Source organism: Adiantum capillus-veneris, chromosome 21 (assembly GCF_014529385.1).
Source record: "Adiantum capillus-veneris isolate H3 chromosome 21, ASM1452938v2, whole genome shotgun sequence".
In the NCBI taxonomy this organism is placed as follows: domain Eukaryota; kingdom Viridiplantae; phylum Streptophyta; class Polypodiopsida; order Polypodiales; family Pteridaceae; genus Adiantum; species Adiantum capillus-veneris.
The window spans coordinates 147,941,640-147,963,987 of NC_140951.1; the positions used below are offsets into that span (position 1 = coordinate 147,941,640).

At 43.5% G+C, this 22,348-nt stretch overlaps 1 protein-coding gene across 1 annotated transcript in view; it reads right to left on the reverse strand.

The window, feature by feature from the left end:
• Nucleotides 1-22,348, reverse strand: part of LOC147431929 (D111/G-patch domain-containing protein) — a 97,474-nt gene that overhangs the window by 53,911 nt on the left and 21,215 nt on the right. The window contains exon 2 of the mRNA XM_086494378.1: nucleotides 7,929-8,013. Within this exon, the coding sequence (XP_086350504.1) occupies nucleotides 7,929-8,013 (85 nt within the window). The remainder of the gene's footprint in view (nucleotides 1-7,928; nucleotides 8,014-22,348) is intronic.

Here is a 22,348-nt window from a genome sequence, read left to right on the forward strand (position 1 = left end):
GCTAGTGACACAAGCTACTTCATGACAAGGGTTCAGTTAGCTTAGGAAGTGTTCTGGCACCTTTGTGAGTCTGTTCGCAGGCCGTGCATGTACACGCACTTAGAGTAGATGCATATCCTCTGGTTGCACACAGCATGATCATCAGATTACAGTCAAAATCCATCAGGAGCATTTTACAGTGCACGGAACCTATTTTCCCTATTTTAGCCATTTTTTCACTTATTATTAATAAGTGACTTTGTTGGGAAACTCGGTAGGGAAAATTGGCCAAGCTACTATATAAGAGAGCTAGCGCTAGCACTTTCTGGCAGAAGAGGCAACAGGGACCAAGTGTCTGGCAATGCACCTTCTCAGCAAGATCCCCGACGGAACAACCTAGCCTTTTCAGCCATCAAGAACAGCCTAGCTTTTCAGCATTTACAAATCAGCCCCAACGTTTTGCAAGGTGCAGATCAACCTGGTGACAGCAGATTCTCTAGAGTTTTGCAGCAGGTATCAACATCAGCCCTAGCGTTTTTGAAACAACAAATTCAGTCTAGCGTTTTGGAGTTACTTGGCGACAGAACATCCATTTGCATCAGCGTTTTGCATTTTCAGTAGTCGGGTTCCGTACCGCAACCCCCAAACCTCGCAGATCTCACAGTAGATCATCGTCGTACGGTCAGATCAGCCAGCATTTGCAGATCCAGCCCGCTATTCGCAAATTTCAGCATCTGCATTTTCAATGCGTTGTCGTCTCATCGTCATCATCGCCGTCGTCACCGACATAGAGTCAGAATTCAGCAGATACAAGATTTGTAGATTTCAGCCCTAGCGTTTTCAGTTTTCAGCCCATCTCGTCGTCGTCCTCATCGTCGTCGACATCGTCGGCAAGACCATTGCATTAGACCATTGTAGAGATTGTGCAATCAATAGCAAAGACTTCTCTCACCATCGAGAGAGGGGCCCTTGGAGGAGGGTTTGACAACTTTTCTGGTGTCGTATTCTTCTCTCTCTATCTCTCAATCTCAGTACCTTCATGCACACTGTTTACCCACTTTGTTTGTGATCATTTGCACTCCCTCACTAAAGGAACGGAAGGCTCACCCTTCCTTTTACTGGAACCCTTGAGCACAGTTTGGAGCACTCATCTTGAGCAAAGTTCAACATTGACTTCCGCTGCACCTTACATTGGTATCAGAGATTTGGCAGTGTTCTCTATCACTCAAGGAAAGAACCACAAGAATTTTATTTTGCTTATTGCGGTCGCACGTAACCCAAGTCCTCTTGGGCGTGTCGCTTCCTAATCCTGTTTTTTTAGAGTGACAGGAAACCCAACAAAGAAGAGCTTATACAGCCTCCCCTTGTTTCTCTTTTCACTCATTGAGAGCAGACCGTGCACTTAGCGGCCGGCCAATCGACGTGAGGTGGGAAAAAGTAACCTTGGTGTGAGCGCAAGGCCGCCAAGGGGTGCGCCCGCGGGAAAGAAAAGAGCTCGGGTAAGAGAAGATACTGCTCTAATACAGATTGCAAGCTAAAGAAGAACCTCAAGAACCTCAAGAACTCAAGAACTCAAGGATTCAAGAACCACAAGAACCCAAGTGCCTCGTGAACTTAAGAACCCAAGACTTCAGTGTATAGTCATCACCCGAAGCGGAATGGATACTTCGCATGGGGGTGATGAGCATGAAGTGGCGACGAAGAATTTTCCCCACTAGGAGGTTTTTCCGACCCTCCCCATCTACACTAAGGATTGCACCATATCCTATGGAGGCTTTGGTCAAGACGATGATTGACATGATGTTACAACAAGAAGCACAACGCGCTGCCTTGGAGCGTGAGCGCGAAGAAAGAAAGGCATCTTGGATCGCGAACGCGAAGAAAGACAAGCATCCTTGGATCGCGAGCGTGAACAAGCGCGCTTGACGGCCGAGGAAAGAAAGGCAGTCTTGGATCGCGAACGCGAAGAAAGAAAGGTAGAATTGGATCGCGAGCGCAAAGAAAGAAAGGCCGACTTGGAGCATGAGCGCGAGCAAGCGCGCTTGGCGGCCGAAGAAAGAAAGGCAGCTATTGAGCTTGAGCATGAGCAAGCACGCGAAGCCCAACGAGGAGCGGCCGAGGACAGACGAGCGGCCTTGGAGTTAGAGCGTGAGGTGTAGAGAGACCAATGCATTCAAGAGTTGGTCCTACACGTACTCACCTAAACCCGAGCCGGCCAAAGATGTTGGTGGTTCATCAAGTGGCACAAGCCGAGATTCGGACTCCAACAACCCCGTCACCGAGAAGTTGGCATTCAGCAAGTATGACGGTAAGATGGATGCTAGTGTTATTCATTCTTGGTTGCATCAATTTTATGCTAATTTTGCGACAACTAAGAAGACAGAAAATAGCAAGGTTTTGACGACAGCCATGTACCTTGCCGATGATGCCATTAATTGGTACCACGCATGGCAAGAGGCACAGTTGACCGCGCACCTAGAGGAAGTCGACGAAGGCATGCCCCTTTCCTTCAATTGGGCCGACTTCCAAGACAAGCTCAAGGCGCGGTTTATGCCCCCCAAAGAAGATTGGCGCAATCTCAAGCAGAATGGTATGCCAGTCATGTCTTTTTCTAACCGTGTTTAACAACTCGGCACCCAATTATGCAAATCGGATGATTAGCGCAAAAAGGCTTTCCGTTTTGGGTTGGACGAATATATCAAGTTTGATGTAGAAGTCTTCGACCCCGTGGATCTCAACAAGGCAGTAGCGATTGCTCTCGCACGGGAGATGAAGCACAATAAGGGAAAGCCTAAGGAGGACAAGTTGTCTCAAAGTACCTCTCAAACTTCTCAGAACCCTTAGAATGGTAAGAGCGGTAAGAATGGTAACGCTTCTAACCAATCTTCCTCTAGTCTCTCAGAAAAGAACTCTTCAAATGAATCTAAGGGTAAAGCTAACACAATTGCTAAACCTAAGCTCACCCCATATGAAAAAGCAGCACAAGGAATTTTAGGAGGATACATCACATCAAAAGAACAAAGCATTAATTCTAAGGAAGGTCGATGTTATCATTGTCACATCAAGGGTCACATAAAAAGAACATGTCCTAAGATTGGATCTAACAAAACTAAAGAACCCACATCCTCTGTTAATGCCATAAATGAGAACACGAGTGTGACTCAAGTTTCTCATGATCCTCCCATTGATGAAACTCTCATTAAGTGTTATGGTCATGTAAAGGGTCAGCGTTTTGTTATATTGTTTGATCCGGGCAGTATGCATGATGTGATTAGTGACTCTCTTGTCGAAAGAGCCCGCTTGGAGGTTAGCAAGACATTTCCTTTCGAGATGTCAGGCTTCGCTCCTGATATGGACTCTCTCATCACGCAAGAGTGCGTTGATGTGTTGTTCACTGTTCACCAAGCGTCCTTCCACAAAAAAATTCTAGTTTCTCTTCTTTCAAGATGTGATATGTTTTTAAGCATTCGATGGTTTCGTGAGCATAACCCTCTCATTGATTGGGCAGCCAATACTTTCACATTCAATTCCAAAAGTGACTCTCCCATTGTCATTCGTGGGGAGGAAGTTGTTCATTCTTCATCTCTCATTTCTAATGTGCAGGCGAAGGTTGAAAAGAATCAGGAGAAGGAGACTCTCTCAGTCTTTTCTTCTCCAAAGCACGACATACATGATTTGCATGATACAGATGTGATTATTCACAAGCATGATGATTTGCATGATAAAGATGTGATTGTTCACAAGGATGATGGTTTAGTTGATGCTTTTTCTAGTGAAGCTAACCTCATTGCAGATTCGATCAGTCACGCAGAGCCAATCTTGGCTCTCAAGTCAATGTCCAAAGAACCCCCTCAAGAAGTATTGTGTGTTTGAATGATTAGTCAACATGCATTGTTCGAGTGTTTCATTCGTGACGGTTTCTTGTATTTTAGTCGTCGTCTTTATGTGTTCCTTTTTCATAGGCATGCCATATTGTACGATGAACACGATTCACTCTTGAATGAGCACGGATGTATGCGACTTACTCATGAAAAGATGAAATGCTTGCATTCAAGGAATTCACACTCCATGTCTCTTCCTTGGCATGACACAGTATCCGAAAGAGCACAAGAAGGATTGAGCATCAAGCATCGGCATTTCCATTGTGCGTTGCCACAGTTGATAGATTTAGATCAAAAAGACAAGTTTCGATTCCAATTTTTGCGTGCATTTGATGAATGGTTTGGCACTCCGTCTCTTTGTTCATCTACATTGCATGTACAGTCTTTAAAGAAGACTAGAATTTTTCCAATCACTTTACATGGAATTTTTGTGTTGGAAGCGGTTTCAGGAATTTTTCTCCTCGGAGATTCTTGAAGAAGATAGATCCACGACTATAGCCGAAGTTGGAGCTTTGACGCAGCCACAGATGACTTTGTGTCGCTTTCGGCGCAGCCCAAAGAAGCAAGCGTTGCAGACCTTTATGAAGTTCAAGTATCGCACGACCCACACATTAGAGTGGGCCGGCGAAGAGTCCCTCCAAGGGTTCATCCAGACACTGTTGGCGATCTCTCTTGACACCATACAGTTCAGTACCAGTACCTCACTTTAAAAAGGAGGGGATGTCACCTGCACATCTAACCTTGTCATGTGGACAAGCTACTTCATGACAAGGGTTCAATTAGCTTAGGAAGTGTTCTGGCACCTTCGTGAGTCTGTTCGCAGCCGTGCATGTCTAGGCACTTAGAGTAGATGCATATCCTCTGGTTGCACACAGCATGATCATCAGATTACAGTCAGAATCCATCAGAAGCATTTTACAGTGCACAGAACCTATTTTCCCTGTTTTAGCCATTTTTCGCTTATTATTAATAAGTGACTTTGTTGGGAAACTGAGTAGGGCAAATTGACCAAGCTACTATATAAAAGAGCTAGCGCTAGCACTTTCTAGCAGAAGAGGCAGCAAGGACCAAGTGTCTGGCAATGCACCTTCTCAACAAGATCCCCAGTGGAATAACCTAGCCTTTTCAACCATCAAGAGTTTTGTAGCAGGTATCGACATCAGCCCTAGCGTTTTTGGAACAACAAATTCAGCCTAGCGTTTTGCAATTCCTTGGCGACAGAACATCCATTTGCATCAGCGTTTTGCATTTTCAGTAGTCACGTTCCGTACCGCAGCCCCCAAACCTTGCAAATCTCACCTTCCCGCAGCAGATCCTCGCCGCACAGTCAGATCAGCCAGCATTTGCAGATTCAGCCCGCTATTCACAAATTTCAGCATCTGCGTTTTCAGCGCGTCGTCGTCTCATCGTCATCATCGCCGTCGTCACCGACATAGAGTCAGAATTCAGCAGATACAAGATTTGCAGAGTTCAGCCCTAGCATTTTCAGTTTTCAGCCCCAGTCTCGTCGTCGTCCTCATCGTCGTCGACATCGTCGGCAAGACCATTGCATTAGACCATTGTAGAGATTGTGCAATCAATAGCAAAGACTTCTCTTGCCATCGAGAGAGGGGCCCTTGGAGGAGGGTTTGACAACTTTTTTGGTGTCGTATTCTTCTCTCTATCTCTCAGACTCAGTATCTTGATGCACATTGTTTACCCACTTTGCTTGTGATCATTTGCACTCCCTCACTAAAGGAACGGAAGGCTCTCCCTTCCATAAGTAAAAGGAACCCTTGAGCACAGTCCGGAGCACTCATCTTGAGCAAAGTTCAACATTCACGTCCGCTGTACCTTACAGAAAAGGGGGAAACAAAACCTAGGGTGGATCAGCTATGGGAAGAGCTGATTTGGGATTTCGAAACTCTTGGATGATGGCTTTTCCACCTCGGTAGACTGCCCATTTACCTTGTTTGCGGGCTTCATGTACCTTCTTGAGCTCGCTCGCCTTAGCTTTGAGTTCATTTTTGGTCAATTCTTCAACAATCCAAAACGATTTTCCCTTGAGGCGGCGGAATTGGCGTAGTAGCTTCATCCGTTCTTCTTTGTTCTTGAATGTGAGGATACAATGCTCAGGTAGCACATGTCTATGTGAGCCGTTGATCCAAGAATGGTCTCAGGCTTGATGTTGGCAGGTTGAAGAATGTCATAGAGCTTGACAATTGCTTCTTTGAGAGTGTCCTTGCTAGTGCACCATGGTGAGTGAAGTCCTCCAATCTTGACCTTAAGGCCAAGGGATTCTTGCAATTAGCATTCTTGTAAAGCTGCTTGTATCTTGGTGTCAATCTTCCTATGAGTCGCTTCATAGACTTACTTCACTGCCTTGACGGTTTCGGACCTAGGTAAGGGAAGCTTCCACACCTTGGGCTTTTGAGAGTAGAGCTTGGCTCTTTCCTTCCTTCGTCTCCTATGGTTAAAGCACGCGATGCTTGAGTTTCTCATTGTCTCCGATGAGTTCTGGATTCGACCCTCGAGGGCGGCAATCCTTGCTTCTTGACGCCCGACGGGATCTTTTCTTGGTGCAGCTGTCACCGTGAGGAAGCTTTTGCGTTCGGTCAGGGTGCCCAAGGAAGACATTGGGGCTTCCTTTGCTACTTTTCCAAAATAACAAAAGTTGGATGGTTGGCCTGTTGATGAGCCTATTGATAAGTTCTTGATAAGTTCTCAGACCTTCATGGCCTATTGATGAGCTTGTTGATAAGTTCTGAGACCTTCGGAAGTTTGAAAAAACCCTTCGAAGTAGAGAAAATGATTGAGACTCGAATGGTATCCCAAGAAGGCGCGCAGCCACTATCAAGAGCCCTTCGAAGTTGAGAAAATGATTGAGACTCGAATGGTATCTCAAGAAAGCGCAGCAACTAATGAGCTTGGCAAGTCTCGTAGCACATTTGCAATTGAGGGCTCGTTCACTAGGTGAGGGCGGAGGCAAGAAAAGGGTGTTGGGGCTGTGTCTGCATAGGGTGGGGTTGCGAGTTGGATGGTGGGCTCGTTCACAATGTGAGGACTTGTCTGCAGCGCGGGCAGGAAAGAAGTGTTGGTCTGCACGGGGCGGGCATTGAACATTGCTTGGACTCGGTTCCAGGGCAGGGCTGAATGTTAACGCCCCCCACAGGGCTGTCCTCGCCCAGGGGGGAGACATAGAGGGGGAAACCCTTGAGTTCGAAAGCAAGCATCCAAACCGCACACACACACACACACACAGAGTCTTGATGCCTTTGTGTGTTAGGTGGCGAGGGAAGAGAACACAATATCACCTGACATTATCTAAAAAGAAGTCAAGTTGTGGCATTCTAAAACTAGGCTCAAAATCTCTCAATAAAACCTTAGTATGCCCTAAAGGCATTTGATATCAACTCGCAAGAAGTCAATGAGACATGTCTCCTTGCTTTGGACCGCAATGACTCTTACATGATGTGCTTTCTACGTCGATACATAACAAGGAGGGAGCAGCATAGGCACCACTGAGCTTAGGTCCTCATCACTTTCGCAAGAGGATATAGAAAAATCCCCATAGAGAGTCAAAACACCTTTTGACTCCAGTTACATTACAAGAGGCACAAGGAGAGTGTGTCACCACTTCATACCAAGCTCATGATCAACCACTACTTACATTGAAATAAGATCGTCATCCACAAACTATCCTTTTCCTCCCAACTCATGGTCCACGCCTACCATAGATAGCTAAAAGACAAATAGAGTGCAGAGTCATGATGGTGTTCTATCTAAGTAATCCTATTATGTAAGGAACACGTTAAAAATTCTTTTAAACCATGTGTTTTAATTTGCAACTATACAAGGTTGAATGTTAATCAGACTAAGCCAACCAATCTACTTTTGCACGTTTCCCATAAGTAAGGCTTTGCCTTCCATGCACCCCAAGTCTACCTTACTCTTTAATATTGCAATCCTAACTTTGTAGTGACTATTGCGCGCTTATGGCTTGTCAGATCAAGTAAACAATGCACCTTATTATGTCCTTTGTTTGCATGCTTTGGTTGAATCAGTGGAAACAATGCCAATAGTACATACCCAAATTGTCATTCTTCTTCGTCACTCGCACATGCTTTGTAATCCCTTGCTTCTCTTTCCCTAAACCTTCTCCTTCTTGCCAACCCTGTCAAAAATATTAACTTTCTAAAGTTCTAGCAAAACAAAAACTTCTCTTTTTGTGTGTTTTCACATGCGCTTTTGAGAAAAGGAACCTTACACAAAGATCACACACACACAAAGATAAAACAATACATCATAGAGCCTACAAAACCACTAAGAAAGATAAAGCACGTAAATAAAAAATGCTTGTTTATAAAATTACGTAAATTATTGTTGATTCCGAAAATAGCAAACGTGGATATTAGACATCGTCTCATCTTGAAAACGTATTTAAATTTTCCCCTTGACACACAAAGGTATATTAGGTGATGCATCTATGTAGGGTCAAAAAAACACCCAAAGGAAACCTTAGAAAAAAAGAGTGATCCTTGTTTAAGACCAATTTCAAACAAAGTAAAACTTAGCATGGACATTACGCAGATGCAAATAGCATGAATAAAAGAAATCATCCAAGTTCATAACCATAATCCTCTCAAGTATTCATCACAAGGTTATAGCAATTAATATCGAATTCATCTCACCAAAATTATATGCTTAATTAAGCATCAAAACTTTAAAAATGTGCACCATGCAAAAAATAGGAAAATAACATTATCTTTCTACATTAGGAGTCGCTATCCCATGTCACACTTGAAAAACATAAAACCGGTATCAAACACGGTACTCATTTGTAGCGGATAGGCCATCTCTTCTGCACGTGCTTGTAGGCCATTTATTGTGGGGCTGACCACCAACCTTGGTAGGCATTGTCACGTGCACATCAAACCCTATGTGCATGTGGACAAGATAACTCCAACCTCAAGGGTTTTTCATGCCAGATCTGCGTTTTTGCAGCCAGCTTTCAGCCCTTGATTCCTCTCACATCAGGAGCGAAATCAGACCCAGATCTACCCCTTCGTGGCCATCAGCAATCCCACATCGAGACGGATCCAAAAGTGCATCAAATCAGCTCCGGAGGTGCTTCACCTTGAAGAGTTACCGAGGTGACATTCTTCATTCGAGTCAATAGAGTCTGCAACTAAGGTATTACATGCGTACATTCCATTTACGCAATCTAAAGCAAATATCACATCGGCAATGGTGTGTGGGGCCCTTGAGAGGGTTGGTTGGGACACCATCCAATGTCATTCTCCTCTTCTCTCTCTTTCTCTCTCCCTCTACACATCTTTACCGCACTCTTTCTTTCCCTATCTACAGGGAAAGGTAAAAGGAACCATCCTTCAAGCTAAAAGGAATCACTAACTCAAGGAAGGAAGTAAAGGATGTGAAGTCAAGGATTTGTGGAAGTGTAGAACCTAGATCTTCACCATTTCAACTCCGCTACACCTGATAGTTTGCATCTCCAACAGCATCCCTGGCGTTTTATCCAGCATCAACCTACACTGTCCTACAGTACCACATTCAGCCCTCGTTACCAGATCAGCCCCAGTGTTAATATTTTTCAGCCCTTCAACATACAGCCATGTAGCATTTTATGCATCAGATCAGCCATTGCAAATCTCAGCCGTCAATTCAGCCAACGTTTTCAAGTTTCAATCATAGCCTCCTCATCAGTTTGCAGATCCTAGTCAAATCAGCCTAGTTTTTTCAGTTTTCAGCCATTAGCCTCCTAGATCCAAGCACCCATAGCCAGATCCCATCAACATCTCAGTTTCTAGGACCATTATTTCAGCATTTGTGCAATATAAAGCAAATACCGTTCTAGCAATAGAGAGGGGGGCCCGGTCCTTGGAGGGAATTTTGAGACCCTCTTTGGTGTTCGTCTTCTCTCTCTCTCTCTCTTCACTCACACAATCTTCACTCAGTATCATTCTCTTCTCTGTCTAGTCTTTACACATCTCTCTTGAAGTAAAAGGAACTCTCTCATTCAATAAAAGGAACCTTGAGTACACGTTGAACATTCACCATCAATCACTGTCGTTGCACACTACAGGCATGCTCTTTTTTTGTAGTATTAAAGTTGCATAGTATTGTTGTGTGGTTATTTCAGCCCTAAAAAAGAGCTTAGGTTGTTGTTAGCCTTTATTACGTCTTCTTTGGCACATTCATTGATCAAGAAGCCTAACCCCACATCTAGCACCCATTTTGGATCTGAACACATGTTTCACTCTAGAGGTCTATATGAGCCAACCCTACTCTCATTTGCTACTAAGTCTCATTCGTTTTTTGAGCTATTTTAGGCTAGAGTTACCCCTCTAGCGCTATTCGTAACTCCACCTTTGTGTTTGTCGCTATACTTTGTGCTTCTCTCATCTCTCACCAAAAGTTTAACAAACCCAACATAATACACAAAGACACCGCCAAGGGTGGCACAAGCTCTCTCACTCTAGCTAGAGAGACCTAAACGTAAAGAAAGAATTTTTTATGTTTTAGAGAGAAAAAACCTGCCAAAATTTCTAGAAAGAAAAACAGCAAATACAAAAGAGAGAAAATTATGCCTAGAGAGAAGACAGTTGGATCAGGTCAAGTACTGCCACATCATCACTATGTGACATATCCCTCCCCCCTTAAGAGAAGAGTAACCGCCCTCGATCTGGACTCCAAAACGGACAGCAAACCAAGATTTAGTAGACATCAACTCCATGCAAGCATGCATTTGACCATCACTCGCAACGCATTACAATCTCACAGCATGCACTAGCGCAAAAAACACATCAACCATCAACAATCGCGCTCATATCTTAGTCTCGTGTACACTTCACTTTCCTTTTCTTGTGCGCTAGGATCAGCTTAGGTGTAAGAATCTCCATGTTTGTTTTACCTCAGGTTGTTCCTTTGGCTCCTTGTCCTCTAGCACTTGCCCCTTGAAACGTTGTAACACTTTGTAACAGACTTGGACACTCCAAGTCGAGAATCTACCACGACACCACAAATAATCACTTCAAAACAATTCACAGCTCACAATTGATTCGACACTAGCCCGGCGGAGTTCCGTGCCTAGAGATATTGGCCCCAAAGACTGGCGCACCTTTCGGTATTTCTTTTTGTATTAATCTGTGTTCAAAGTACAAGAGAGTAGGCAAGCGCTCACTCTCAGACTCTGCGTCCAGATGCTCTCAGTTGTGAGGCCCTGCCCACCTATTTAAATGTTTACAAGGAATGCCCATAAGCAGAGCCCCAAAAGCTTTTACAAAATAAAGCATATTCTCTCACAAGCCTCTCTTGAGAGAATAAAGCAAAAGCTCTCTCTCTCTCACAAACTTTGCTTGTAAATTAAAGCAACTCCAAAAAGCTATAAAATCACTTTGCGTAGAATTCTTCAGTCCCTTGCGTAGAAAAGCAGCCACGCAAAAGCTTGCATTCCGTACGTTGCTGCCACATGGAGGCCTCCCCGCAAACGCGGATCCGTACAGCCTGCCAGCCTTTGTCCGTATGATAAAGCTGTCACGTCAACATTTTTCAGCAGGGCCAACATTTCAGCCAACCAAGTGGAGGGTATCTCTGTGTGTGCAAGGCACCCACGTCACCGGTTTGTGACATACCCCCCTCTTGAAAGCATTGTAATCGCCCTCAATTACGCCTGCAAAATAGACAGAAGCCATAAACTGTCTTAGCAGACACTGACTGTTAGTACCGACGCACTAGGAACACACATCTAGCACATGTACCAATCGACAGTCATATCACACGACATCACAGGACATCACTAGACATCACTGGACATCACATGACCAATCACATTCAACATTCATTCAGATCTCAGACCATGATTTATCGGCCATGCAATTAGCAACCGCATCTAGATCCACTCAGGACCTCATAGATGCCCGATTGACTAATCCCTATTGCAACCATGTCTATCGAGATCATTCAGACCAAAATGCTGCAGTCATTTCGTCTATCAGTTCCTGCACTCAAACAAGTCGAGAACAAATCAGTTTCATATTATCGGGAATTCCATTTCATAAAGTCATTACAGCAGAATACTGTCAGCTCTCAGTATCCCTGAAGCTCAAAGAGACATAAGTGACTCTAGTATCAAAAACTCATGGCTTCTGTTGACAAAGGAGCGGAGTAACTCTCCTCTTGTGCATACCCACTACACCAGATTTCCGGCCAAGCTGAATTCGGGGTTTCAATTGGAATAGACTATGCTAAACCTAAAGCTTCAAGGTAAAGTTTCACAATCTGAGGAGTATTTGCTAGGTCCTCCTCCTCCATCCACTTCGCATCCAATGCAGGATAGTTCTTGAATTTAACCAAAAACCGCCTTATCACTTTACCCTTAATCTTTCTGTTTTTATGTGCCAATATCTGTTCTGGAACAAGGATCTCGTCGTTTTCTTCCACTTCGGGTTGCTGATCAAGCTCCCCATCTTCGGGCACATCGCCTCTAAAAGGCCGCAGGAGACTCACATGAAAAGGGAAACATCATTTATCTTTTCAGAGATCTGGAAAGGTCCGTAGTATCGCATATCAAGCTTTGGAAAAAGCCTCTCCTTTCCCTTTTTCTTTCTCAGGCGTGCCTTCTCAAGGCGTAAGAGCACCCAATCGTTCTCCTGCAATTCCAGATCACGACGATGGCGATCTGCTGCCTTTTTCTGTCTTTCTTGAGATTTTTGCAAAGCCTCGCGGACCTTGGCAAAAGCCGTGTCCAAGTCGCACGTGTACTCATCGGCTTCAGAAATCTTATCTTTCGTGCTTGGGAAGGGTGGTACCTTCGTAGCACCTTCAATAATCTCAAATGGTGCCTTCCCCGTCGAAGAGTGTATCATGTTATTGTAGGCAAATTCCACCAAAGGTAAATACTTTGATGAGCGCGAAGCGGTGTGTGCAAGTGAAAGAGCACGAGGAAATGTGCAAGGTGTGTACCTTGGAGAGGGGCGATTGCAAACAGAGAAGTGGCCGCTATCAGAACAAAGAGGGAGAGAGAGCAGGAGCGCTACACGATATGAGGGGAATAAACTAGTGAGTAAAAATTGACTCACATTCCCTTTATTAAAATGTATAGGACCAATTTGAAGTTAGTGGCCAAGTTCAATGTGAACTTGGCTACATTGAACTTGGCTAAAGGTTAATAACCTTTAAAACTATATACAAAAGGGGACCATTTGGGCCTTTAACCCAACAAAGGCATAAATGGCGCCTTTAAGCTACGTGACTCCCACCATCTGTATGCATAGCTGATGTTGTGCTTTGGATAAGCACTTAGTGAGAGCATCTGCTTGATTTTGTGATGTATGGACCTTAACCAATGTAATAAGGCCATCCTCAAGCACTTCTCAAATGAAGTGATACCGCACATCAATATGCTTTGTGCGTGCATGAAACATGGCATTCTTTGCCAGACATATGGCACTCTGGACATCACAACCAAGCATAGGTGCTTTGTCAGGCAAACCAAACTCACTGCATAGGCGTGCTAACCAAATAGCTTCTTTAGAAACCTCAGTGGCTGAAATATATTCAGCCTCTATAGTAGACAATGCAACGATCTTTTGCAATCTAGAACACCATGAAACAGCACCTCCCGCAAGAGTAAACACATAGCCACTTGTGGATTTCCGTGTATCCACATCACCAGCCATGTCAGAGTCACAAAATCCCTTCAACTCCAATGGTCCTTTACCATAACAGAGGCATTTGTTCTTAGTTCCTTTCAAGTACCTCATAATGGACTTCACTGCCTCCCAATGCAACCTGCCTGGATTAACCATAAACCGGCTCACAACTCTCACTGCATGGGCTATGTCAAGCCTAGTAGCAACCATAGCATACATAAGTAAACCACAAGCTGAAGCGTAAGGCACACTTTGCATGTCATTGGCTTCTTCCTTTGACTTGGGACAATCATCCTTGGAGATTTTGACATATGGTTGTAATGGCACGCCAAGAGGCTTTGCTACAGCCATGTTAAATCTGTCCAGCACCTTTTCAATGTACTTTTCTTGCAACAAATACAATATGCGCTAGTTCCTTTGCCTTGTAACACGCACTTCAAGTATATGTTCAGCTGCCCCAAGGTCTTTCATTGAAAATGCAGATTTCAGCTGCCCTTTAAGAGCATCAACAGTGCTTCTTTTCTTTGCAGCTATCGGCATATCATCTACATAGAGCACAAGAATGATAGGGCTGCCATCCTCATCACGTTTGGTATACAAACAATGGTCTGTATGGCTTCTTTTGTAACCATGTTTAAACATGAAGCGATCTAACTTCTTGTACCATTGTCTACATGATTGTTTCAGCCCATACAAGCTTCTATTGAGCATACATACCAAATGTTCCTTGCCAGGAATAACAAAACCCTTGGGTTGCTTCATGTAGAGTTCTTCTTCCACATCACCATGCAAGAAAGCGGTATGTACATCCATTTGGTCCATTTCCAAATCAAGAGCAGCCACTATGGCAAACAATACACGCAAAGTGGTCATCTTCACAACAGGAGAGAACACTTCCTAAAAGTCTATGCCCTTGGTTTGAACATATCCCTTTGCAACTAGCCTTGCCTTATACTTGGGTTTTGCATCAACAGTCTTGATTTTATACACCCATTTGTTAGGAATAGCCTTCCTTCCTTTGGGCAATTCCACCAAATCCCAAGTATGATTAGCATGCAAAGCTTTAATCTCTTCCTGCATAGCAAGCTCCCACTTGTCGCTGTGCTCACATGTCTTTGCCTCTTTATATTTAAGAGGCTCTCCCTCATCTGTCAACATAATGTAATGCAAAGAGGGATCATATCTGCTCACAGGCCGTCTTTGACGAGTAGACCGCCTCACCCAATGATCCACATTATCCGGCAATGGGTTTACATTGAGTGGCATGATCAAATCATCAACAATGGGCTGCTGTACATCATTTTCAGCACCATTTTCAGCATTGTTTTGTGGCTGCAAATGCCCTTCACGAGCCTCAATTTGCTGCCCAATATCATTTGGCTCAAACACCATTGGATCATCTACATTTTCAGCCATATGTGGTGCATCCTGAGGGTCAAAAATAGGCCTAACAGGTGGCTGGTCATGCTGAAATTTGACCCTTTTATGATCATGCTTTGAGGCACAATTGTTTTGAAGCAACCTTGCCTCATTAAAAACAACATCCCAGCTGCTTGAGTCTTTCCGTTGTTTTCCCATTGAGCACATAGAAGGTAATTTTAGAAACTCTAAAGAGTTCTATAAATCAGCGTGGCCTCGAGAGTTGTTTTGGATGAGAACTTTGCATACTTTTTTCCCTTAAGGTTTCAACTTGGAAGGAAAGTCTTCTTTACGTAAAAATAAGACAATTTACCATAAGAAACCTATGCTTTGGCGAAGGCATCCCAAACCCGAGTTAGTTCTCCCTTGAAGTCAGTTTAAAAGAATTTGGATTCCTAAAGGTTCTCGTTCAGATCCGCCTTCTATTCCTGAAATCAATCCAGTTGTTTTGCACAACACTATTTCTAGTAGAGTACAAGGTCTCCCTAGGGCTTCAATCTCTAGAATTGAGAGTGATGACCCTTCTAACCATAGAATTTTGCTTATAGAGATTTCAAATGGAGATTGATTTACCTATCTAGAGCCATGGAATTGGGTTCTTTTTCTTATAAAATATTTGAAAGGTATAATATAAGGATTCTATTTATGCTCTTGTATACCCTTGAGAACTACTCTTATGAAGATTTGGAGCTAAGAGAGTCTCATAGTACTCAACTTCGAGTACTGTTAGGCAAATTTCTGAAGTCCAAATGTCCTAGTCTGAAAAATCCCTTGGTTGGAAAGAAAGATTTGTTGATAACTATCTTTACCTCCCCTGACTTAGACAAGATTGGATTAAGCTCTATTTTGAGATCTCAAGAAGCTTTGGATGCTCTCCCTCCTTGTGTGAGAAAGGTATGGAACCATCCTGTCGTAGCTTTCAAATATGTGAAAACTTTAGGACAAAAAGCTTTCGACTATAGTGACATAGGACGTAATCTTAAAATGCAAGAGAGGCTTGCAATCTCAAGTATTGATTGCCCTTGTAGTAAATCTGCCTTTTCTTCTTACGTAAATGGAGCTTTGGGTCATGTAGTTACTGCCGATTGTTCTATCCTTCCTTTGGATTCCTTGAAAGACCTTTTCTCAAGAGGTACTAAATATCGTTCTCGGAAGATCAAAGATAAAATCCATAGCAATACTTTCCCATGGTTTATCTGGAATAGGTAGTGGTTGCAATAGCCCTGGTACCTTTTGCCTGTCAAACTTGACCTTTTGGCATATTAGGCATTCTCGCACAAAGGCATCCACATCCCTTCTCAATGTAGGCCAATAGAAGAATGTCTCAACCGCTTTAACTGTAGCATCGATACCACGATGCCCTGCATACGGTGGGACATGACTCTCTTCCATAACTTTGCGTCGCAATGGCTTTGTGACACACAATCTTCCATGCATCATCATGAACCCGTCTTTAAGAAGATAGTGTTCATGACGTTGTCCATCCATTAGTTGTTCGAAGACCCTTGCAAAATCTTCATCATTTGCATACTGTTCTCTCATATGATCAAGTTCATGATGATAAGGAATCGACACAGCTGAAATTTGTGGCTTCCTTGACAAGGCATCAGCCACAACGTTCTTCTTGCCTTCCACATACACAATCTGAAAATGGAACATGGACAAGATATTTGCCCATCGCAAATGCTTCTCAGATAACTTTGTTTGTGTCAAGAAGTATCGCAAGGTCTGATGATCCGTTTGGACAACGAAATCTGCACCTAGCAGGTAGTGTTTCCAACTTAAGAGCGCATGAATCACAGCCAGTAACTCTTTCTCATAGACCTGCATGGTCATCTCTGGCCCTTGCAAAATTCTCCTCTCATAGGCTACTACCCTGCCATCTTGCATTAGCACTGCACCAATGCTACTACCGCAGGCATCACACTGGACAACAAATGACTTCCTAAGATCTGGCAACACAATGACTGGATCTGAAGTCATCTTTTCCTTTAAGAGATTAAAAGCTGAAATCTCTTTCTGTGTCCATCTAAAGGTGACTACCTTCTTTTGAAGAGCATGTAAAGGTGAAGCAATCTCAGCGAAATTTCGGATAAACCTTCTGTAATAGGAGCATAGTCCCAAAAAGCTTCGGACATAATGCACCGTCTTCAAATTTGGCCATGACTTGATCGCTTCAACTTTTGCAGGATCCATTCTGACACCATCCTTTGAGACAATGTGTCCCAGAAAGTGAATCTCTTCTAGAAAAAACTCACTTTTCTTTGCATTGATGAGCAACCTTTGAACACAATGGCCAAGTGATGCCTATGCTCCTCTTCATTCTTTGAATAGACTATCATGTCATCAAAGAATGTACCAACAAACTGCTGGTGTGGACGGAAAATTCTGTCCATCATCCTATTGAACGTAGCAGGAGCATTTGTGAGACCAAAGGGCATCACTAAAAATTCGTAAAGGCGTGAAACCTCTCCGAATTCACCTGTACCTGTGGGGGGATTAGCCGCTAGCTAATCCAGTACCTGTGCAAGAGGCTCTTGCCTCGGCAATCGCGCATGAACCCACACAACTGTACATTGGTCAAATGAAGAGCCCACTAGAGGGGCATAACATACTGCCAAAGGGGAGAGAGAGGGCAGTGCGTAGCGTGCAGGGCATCACTCCTGGCACCGCACTGTGCATAAGAGGGAAAGCAAGCACTCCATAGCTCTTAACCTGTGACAACTGAAAATGAGGCTCTCCCTCCTTCAAATTCAGCGCCACTTCTTGTTGCATGAGGCAAGTGCACCAGAAGGTGCCACTTGGCACATTTACAAGCATTTTCCCGTTTCGGGGTTGCCGCCTAAAAATCTCCCAACCGGTTGCCCAGTTGACTTCACGACGGAGCAAGAAAATGTTCCCTTTGTCATTCCGCAGATAATGACGTCAACACATTTTCAGGTCCCAAAATAGCAGTTCCCTAAATTTTAGGAGATGCTGCCATTGTATCTTTCTAGGTCATCCGACCCTCTTTGTACACTGCGGCCACATCCAGAACTGAAATGTAGCCTATGTAGCAAAGGATTCCACTTTGGCTAGTCAATGACCCCACTTGGCTAACCATAGTCCTTGTCCAACCTTAGTGCTCTCTTGCCTTCAGGCCTGGACTTCCTCTGGACAGTTCCACACTAGCTATGCAATGCAGGGCAGTTAGATTTCTCGAGGGGTGTTTCCAAAAAGTGAGTAAATAGATAATAAGAAAGAAATCAACAAAAAGAATAGATAGTAGTCACACACTGGTGACAAGAGCAAACCTCTTCAGGGATGTCACCTTTCAAAGGCATGTGAGGGGATCGATTGCATATATGGACTGTAGTTTTCAAAGCTTCTCCCCAAAATCCATGAGAGAGATTAGTTGTGGACAACATGCATCTCACCCTCTCACAAAGTGTCCTATTGAATCTTTCAGCCACACCATTAGAAGAGGGGTTGTATGGCACAGTAAGCTCCCTCTTAATGCCCAAATTTTCACAAAATTTGTTAAATTCAGCACTTATGAACTCCCCCCTATTATCCGTACACAAGCATTTTAGCTTTCTACCTGTTTGGGTGGTCACAAATGCATGAAATTTCTTAAACGCGGCAAAGGCTTCATCCTTAGACTTAAGAAAATAAACCCAAATTTTCCTAGAATGATCATCAACAAAGGAGACAAAATAGCATGCACCTCCCATAGACTTAGTAGGCATGCTACATACATCAGAATGTACAAGATCAAGCACACAAGATTTACGAGAGACACCAGAGTAATAAGAACGCTTTACTTGCTTGCTATATTGACATTCATTACAAAAGTCAAGCTTTGTGCCTTTAGCATCAAGCTTGTTCAAAGTACAAAGCTTAGAAAGGCCCTTTGGCTGATATGGCCAAGCCTCTTGTGCCACAACTCCATGTGAGAGTTAATTTCAGCCAATGCAATAAACTTGCCCAACACGACCTTTCCATGTATGCAGTAAATTGTCCCTTTCTTTGTGCCCTTTACAATCAGCCTTGAGCCTTTAGTCATTTTCCATGATCCTCTCTCAAACAAAATGCTGTAACCATGCATATCCATCTGACCAACAGAAAGCAGACTCTTCTTGATTCCCGGCACATATCTAATATCATGCAAGACAAGCTCATTTGTGCCATCTATGGAGAGATGCACAGTGCCAATACCCTCAATGGAACATGCATGATTGTTTCCAAGGTATACATAGCCATGCTTGCCTGCATCAAAAGTAGAGAAACACTCCTCTTCATAGGAGTCACATGAAATGAAGCACCGGAATCAACTATCCAAGTCTGGGATAATGCATCATTGACAATCAACAAAGCATCATTAAGATCACTCTTGGTGATCTGCATGTCCTGTGAATGAAGATCAAGAGAGGCATCAAGATCATAAGCATCATCATCTGACAAAGCGGCACACAAAATGTCCTCTACATCTGACAGCTCCTCAATCACAACACTAGAAGCCACATTGGCCTTCTCTTTGTCCTTTGAGCTATCCTGTGCATCTGTCTTGACTTCCTTCTTCTCTTTCTTTTTGTCTCCGCCATTCTTTTTCCATTCTAACTCGGCTTTATAGTACCTGCAATCGGGTTTCTTGTGACCTTTCCTGCCACACTGATAGCAAGTCACATCGCCCTTGCCTTTGCTGGCATTTCCCCTTTCCTTACTCTGACTCTTACTCCTTTGTGCATAGACATTCTTCTTCTCTGTCCTGCCTCTAACCATGTTGGCAGAGCTGCCTCCCTCTCCACTTGCTTTCCTCCTGATTTCCTCATTCAAGATAGAATCCCTAACACCATCAAAGGTCAAATTGGGGTTATTGGACAATGAAACCACCAATGTTTCCCATGACTCAGGTAAGGTCATAAGCAAGAAGATACAAAAGGATGCAAGCCTGAATCCTGTAACTACGACAAAGTACCTGCGAACAACGACAAGTGCTCTACAGCGCTCTTGGACTCATCTAGTTGCATGCCAACAAGCTTTCGCATCAAATGCACTTAGTTGACAGGCATTGTATTCTCATACATTCCCTTTAACTTCTCCCACGCATCAAAAGCACTTGTGAGACCTTTCACATCAATGACTGTCTCATTGGTCATGGCCATTTTAATGTATGTAACAGCCTTCCTGTTCAGGCTAACCCATGCTTCATCCGTCATATTCTGTGGCTTTACTTGTTCAAGTGTCCCTTCACAATCCTTAAGAAATAGGATTCCCTGGATCCTGTCTTTCCAAATGTCAAAACCCGTTCCATTGAACCTCCTAATCTTGAAGAGATTCTTCACATCCGAAGAAGATGAGGCCATAGTTGCACGAATAAGAGGACTAATACGCTGAACTTTTTGGCAAAATGCACAAAAACCAGAGTATAGCCTCACAGGCGTGTGCACTACAGCTCCAAATGGTCACAGAAGCAATTTGGGGTAAAATAGATCGATTTAGGCACAAAAAACAATTTCTGAAATTTATGCGCAAGAAATTTCAACGAGCGAATTTGTGCTCAAAAACAACAATTTTAGTTGTTTTTATCCTAACAAAACATACATAAGGGTAATGCACAGCCTTTAGAAGCATGTATGAGCAAAAGCCCCAATTTGTAGCATCAAATTGCACGAAATTGAACCACAAATGGTCATACATAGCAAAAACTTGTCAAATGTGCGTAGATTGCATCAATATGCACTTTCCCCAATGTAAACGCATCAAGAATACACTTGCAAAAACCTGCGTAAATCTGAAATTTTCTTAAAACACTTGTTTTGGTACCTGTTTTTCGGCAATTTCAGTGTTTTCGGGTAGCGAGGACTTAACAAAGATGTTCCCACACCTTAATACATCATTTGCAAAACCTATATTTTGCTGTCATAACCTGTAATTTGCTGATTTTGACCTAATTTCAGCTTGTTTTAGGTCAATTTGACTTGCCGAGAGCTCTCTAGTGTTCGGGGACGAGTCCTTTGGCGATGAAATTGCAAAATCTCGCGTGAAAGTTGACCTCCTTGGCTGAAAATCAGTGTTTGCAGGTTTGGGAGCAAACCCTAATTGGGCTCTGATACCAGTTGATGAGCACGAAGCGGTGAATGCAAGTGAAAGAGCGCGAGAAAATGTGCAGGGTGTGTACCTTGGAGAGGGGCGAGTGCAAACAGAGAAGTAGGCGCTAGCAGAATGAAGAGGGAGAGAGAGCAGGAGCGCTACACGATATAAGGGGAATAAGTTAGTAAGTAAAAATTGACTCACATTCCCTTTATTAAAATGTATAGGACCAATTTAAAGTTAGTGGCCAAGTTCCAAAGGTTAATAACTTTTAAAACTATACACAAAAGGGGGCCATTTGGGCTTTTAACCCAACATACTTTTCCCATTGAGTCTTTTAATTTGAGATGTAAGACTTCAATAAATCTAGAACCACAATATTGGCAATCTCGCATTGCCCGTCAATCTGCGGGTGGAAAGATGACGAGAACTGCAACCATGTGTCAATGTTCTCCCAAATTGCCTTCCAAAACAAACTCGTAAATCTAGGGTCCCTATCGGAGACGATCGTCTCGGCATGCCATGTAATCTGAAGATCTGGGCCACAAACAGTCTCGCTAAATGATCCGGCTTGACTGTTTTCTTCACTGGAATGAAATGAGCTTGCTTGCTAAACCTGTCAATAACAGTCCAGATACCATCGTGACCACTCTGTGTTCTCGGGAGATCAAAAATGAAATCCATTGCAATACTTTCCCAGGGGCGAGTGGGTATGGGCAAAGGTTGTAACAATCCATGTGCTTTATGCTTGTCAAACTTGACCTTCTGGCATACCAAACACCTGCGCACAAACTTGTCCACGTCCTTCTGGCATTCGGTCATAACCTTTTTCCTCAACGACTGTGTAACACACAACATGGTTTTCCTCATCAAATAGCCATCCCGAATGGAATATCCTGCTACTATCTCCCCATTCCATATCCGTGTGAAAATGTCTGCAAAATCTGTATCTGTGGTGGCGTACTGATCGACCATATCCTCGAAGCTCCTATGATGTATCGCGGAAATAGCCAGAACCAACGGTTTCCAAGACAAAGCATCCGCCACTAAATTCTTTTGTCCCTGCACATAGACAATCTGGAAGTGAAACTGTGACAAGATGTTCATCTGCCGCATCTGCTTTTCCGATAGCTGCTTTTGTGACAAGAAGTAGCGTAAACTCTGATGATCTATAAAGAAAGTAGAATCCGCTCCGAGTAGATAGTGCCACCATTGAGTAAGAGCATGGATAACTGCCAAAAGCTCTTTCTCATAAATCTGTGTTGTCAACTCCGGTCTTGAAAACAATCGGCTCTCGTAAGCAATGACATGGCCTTCTTGCATTAAGACCGCACCTAGACTACGACC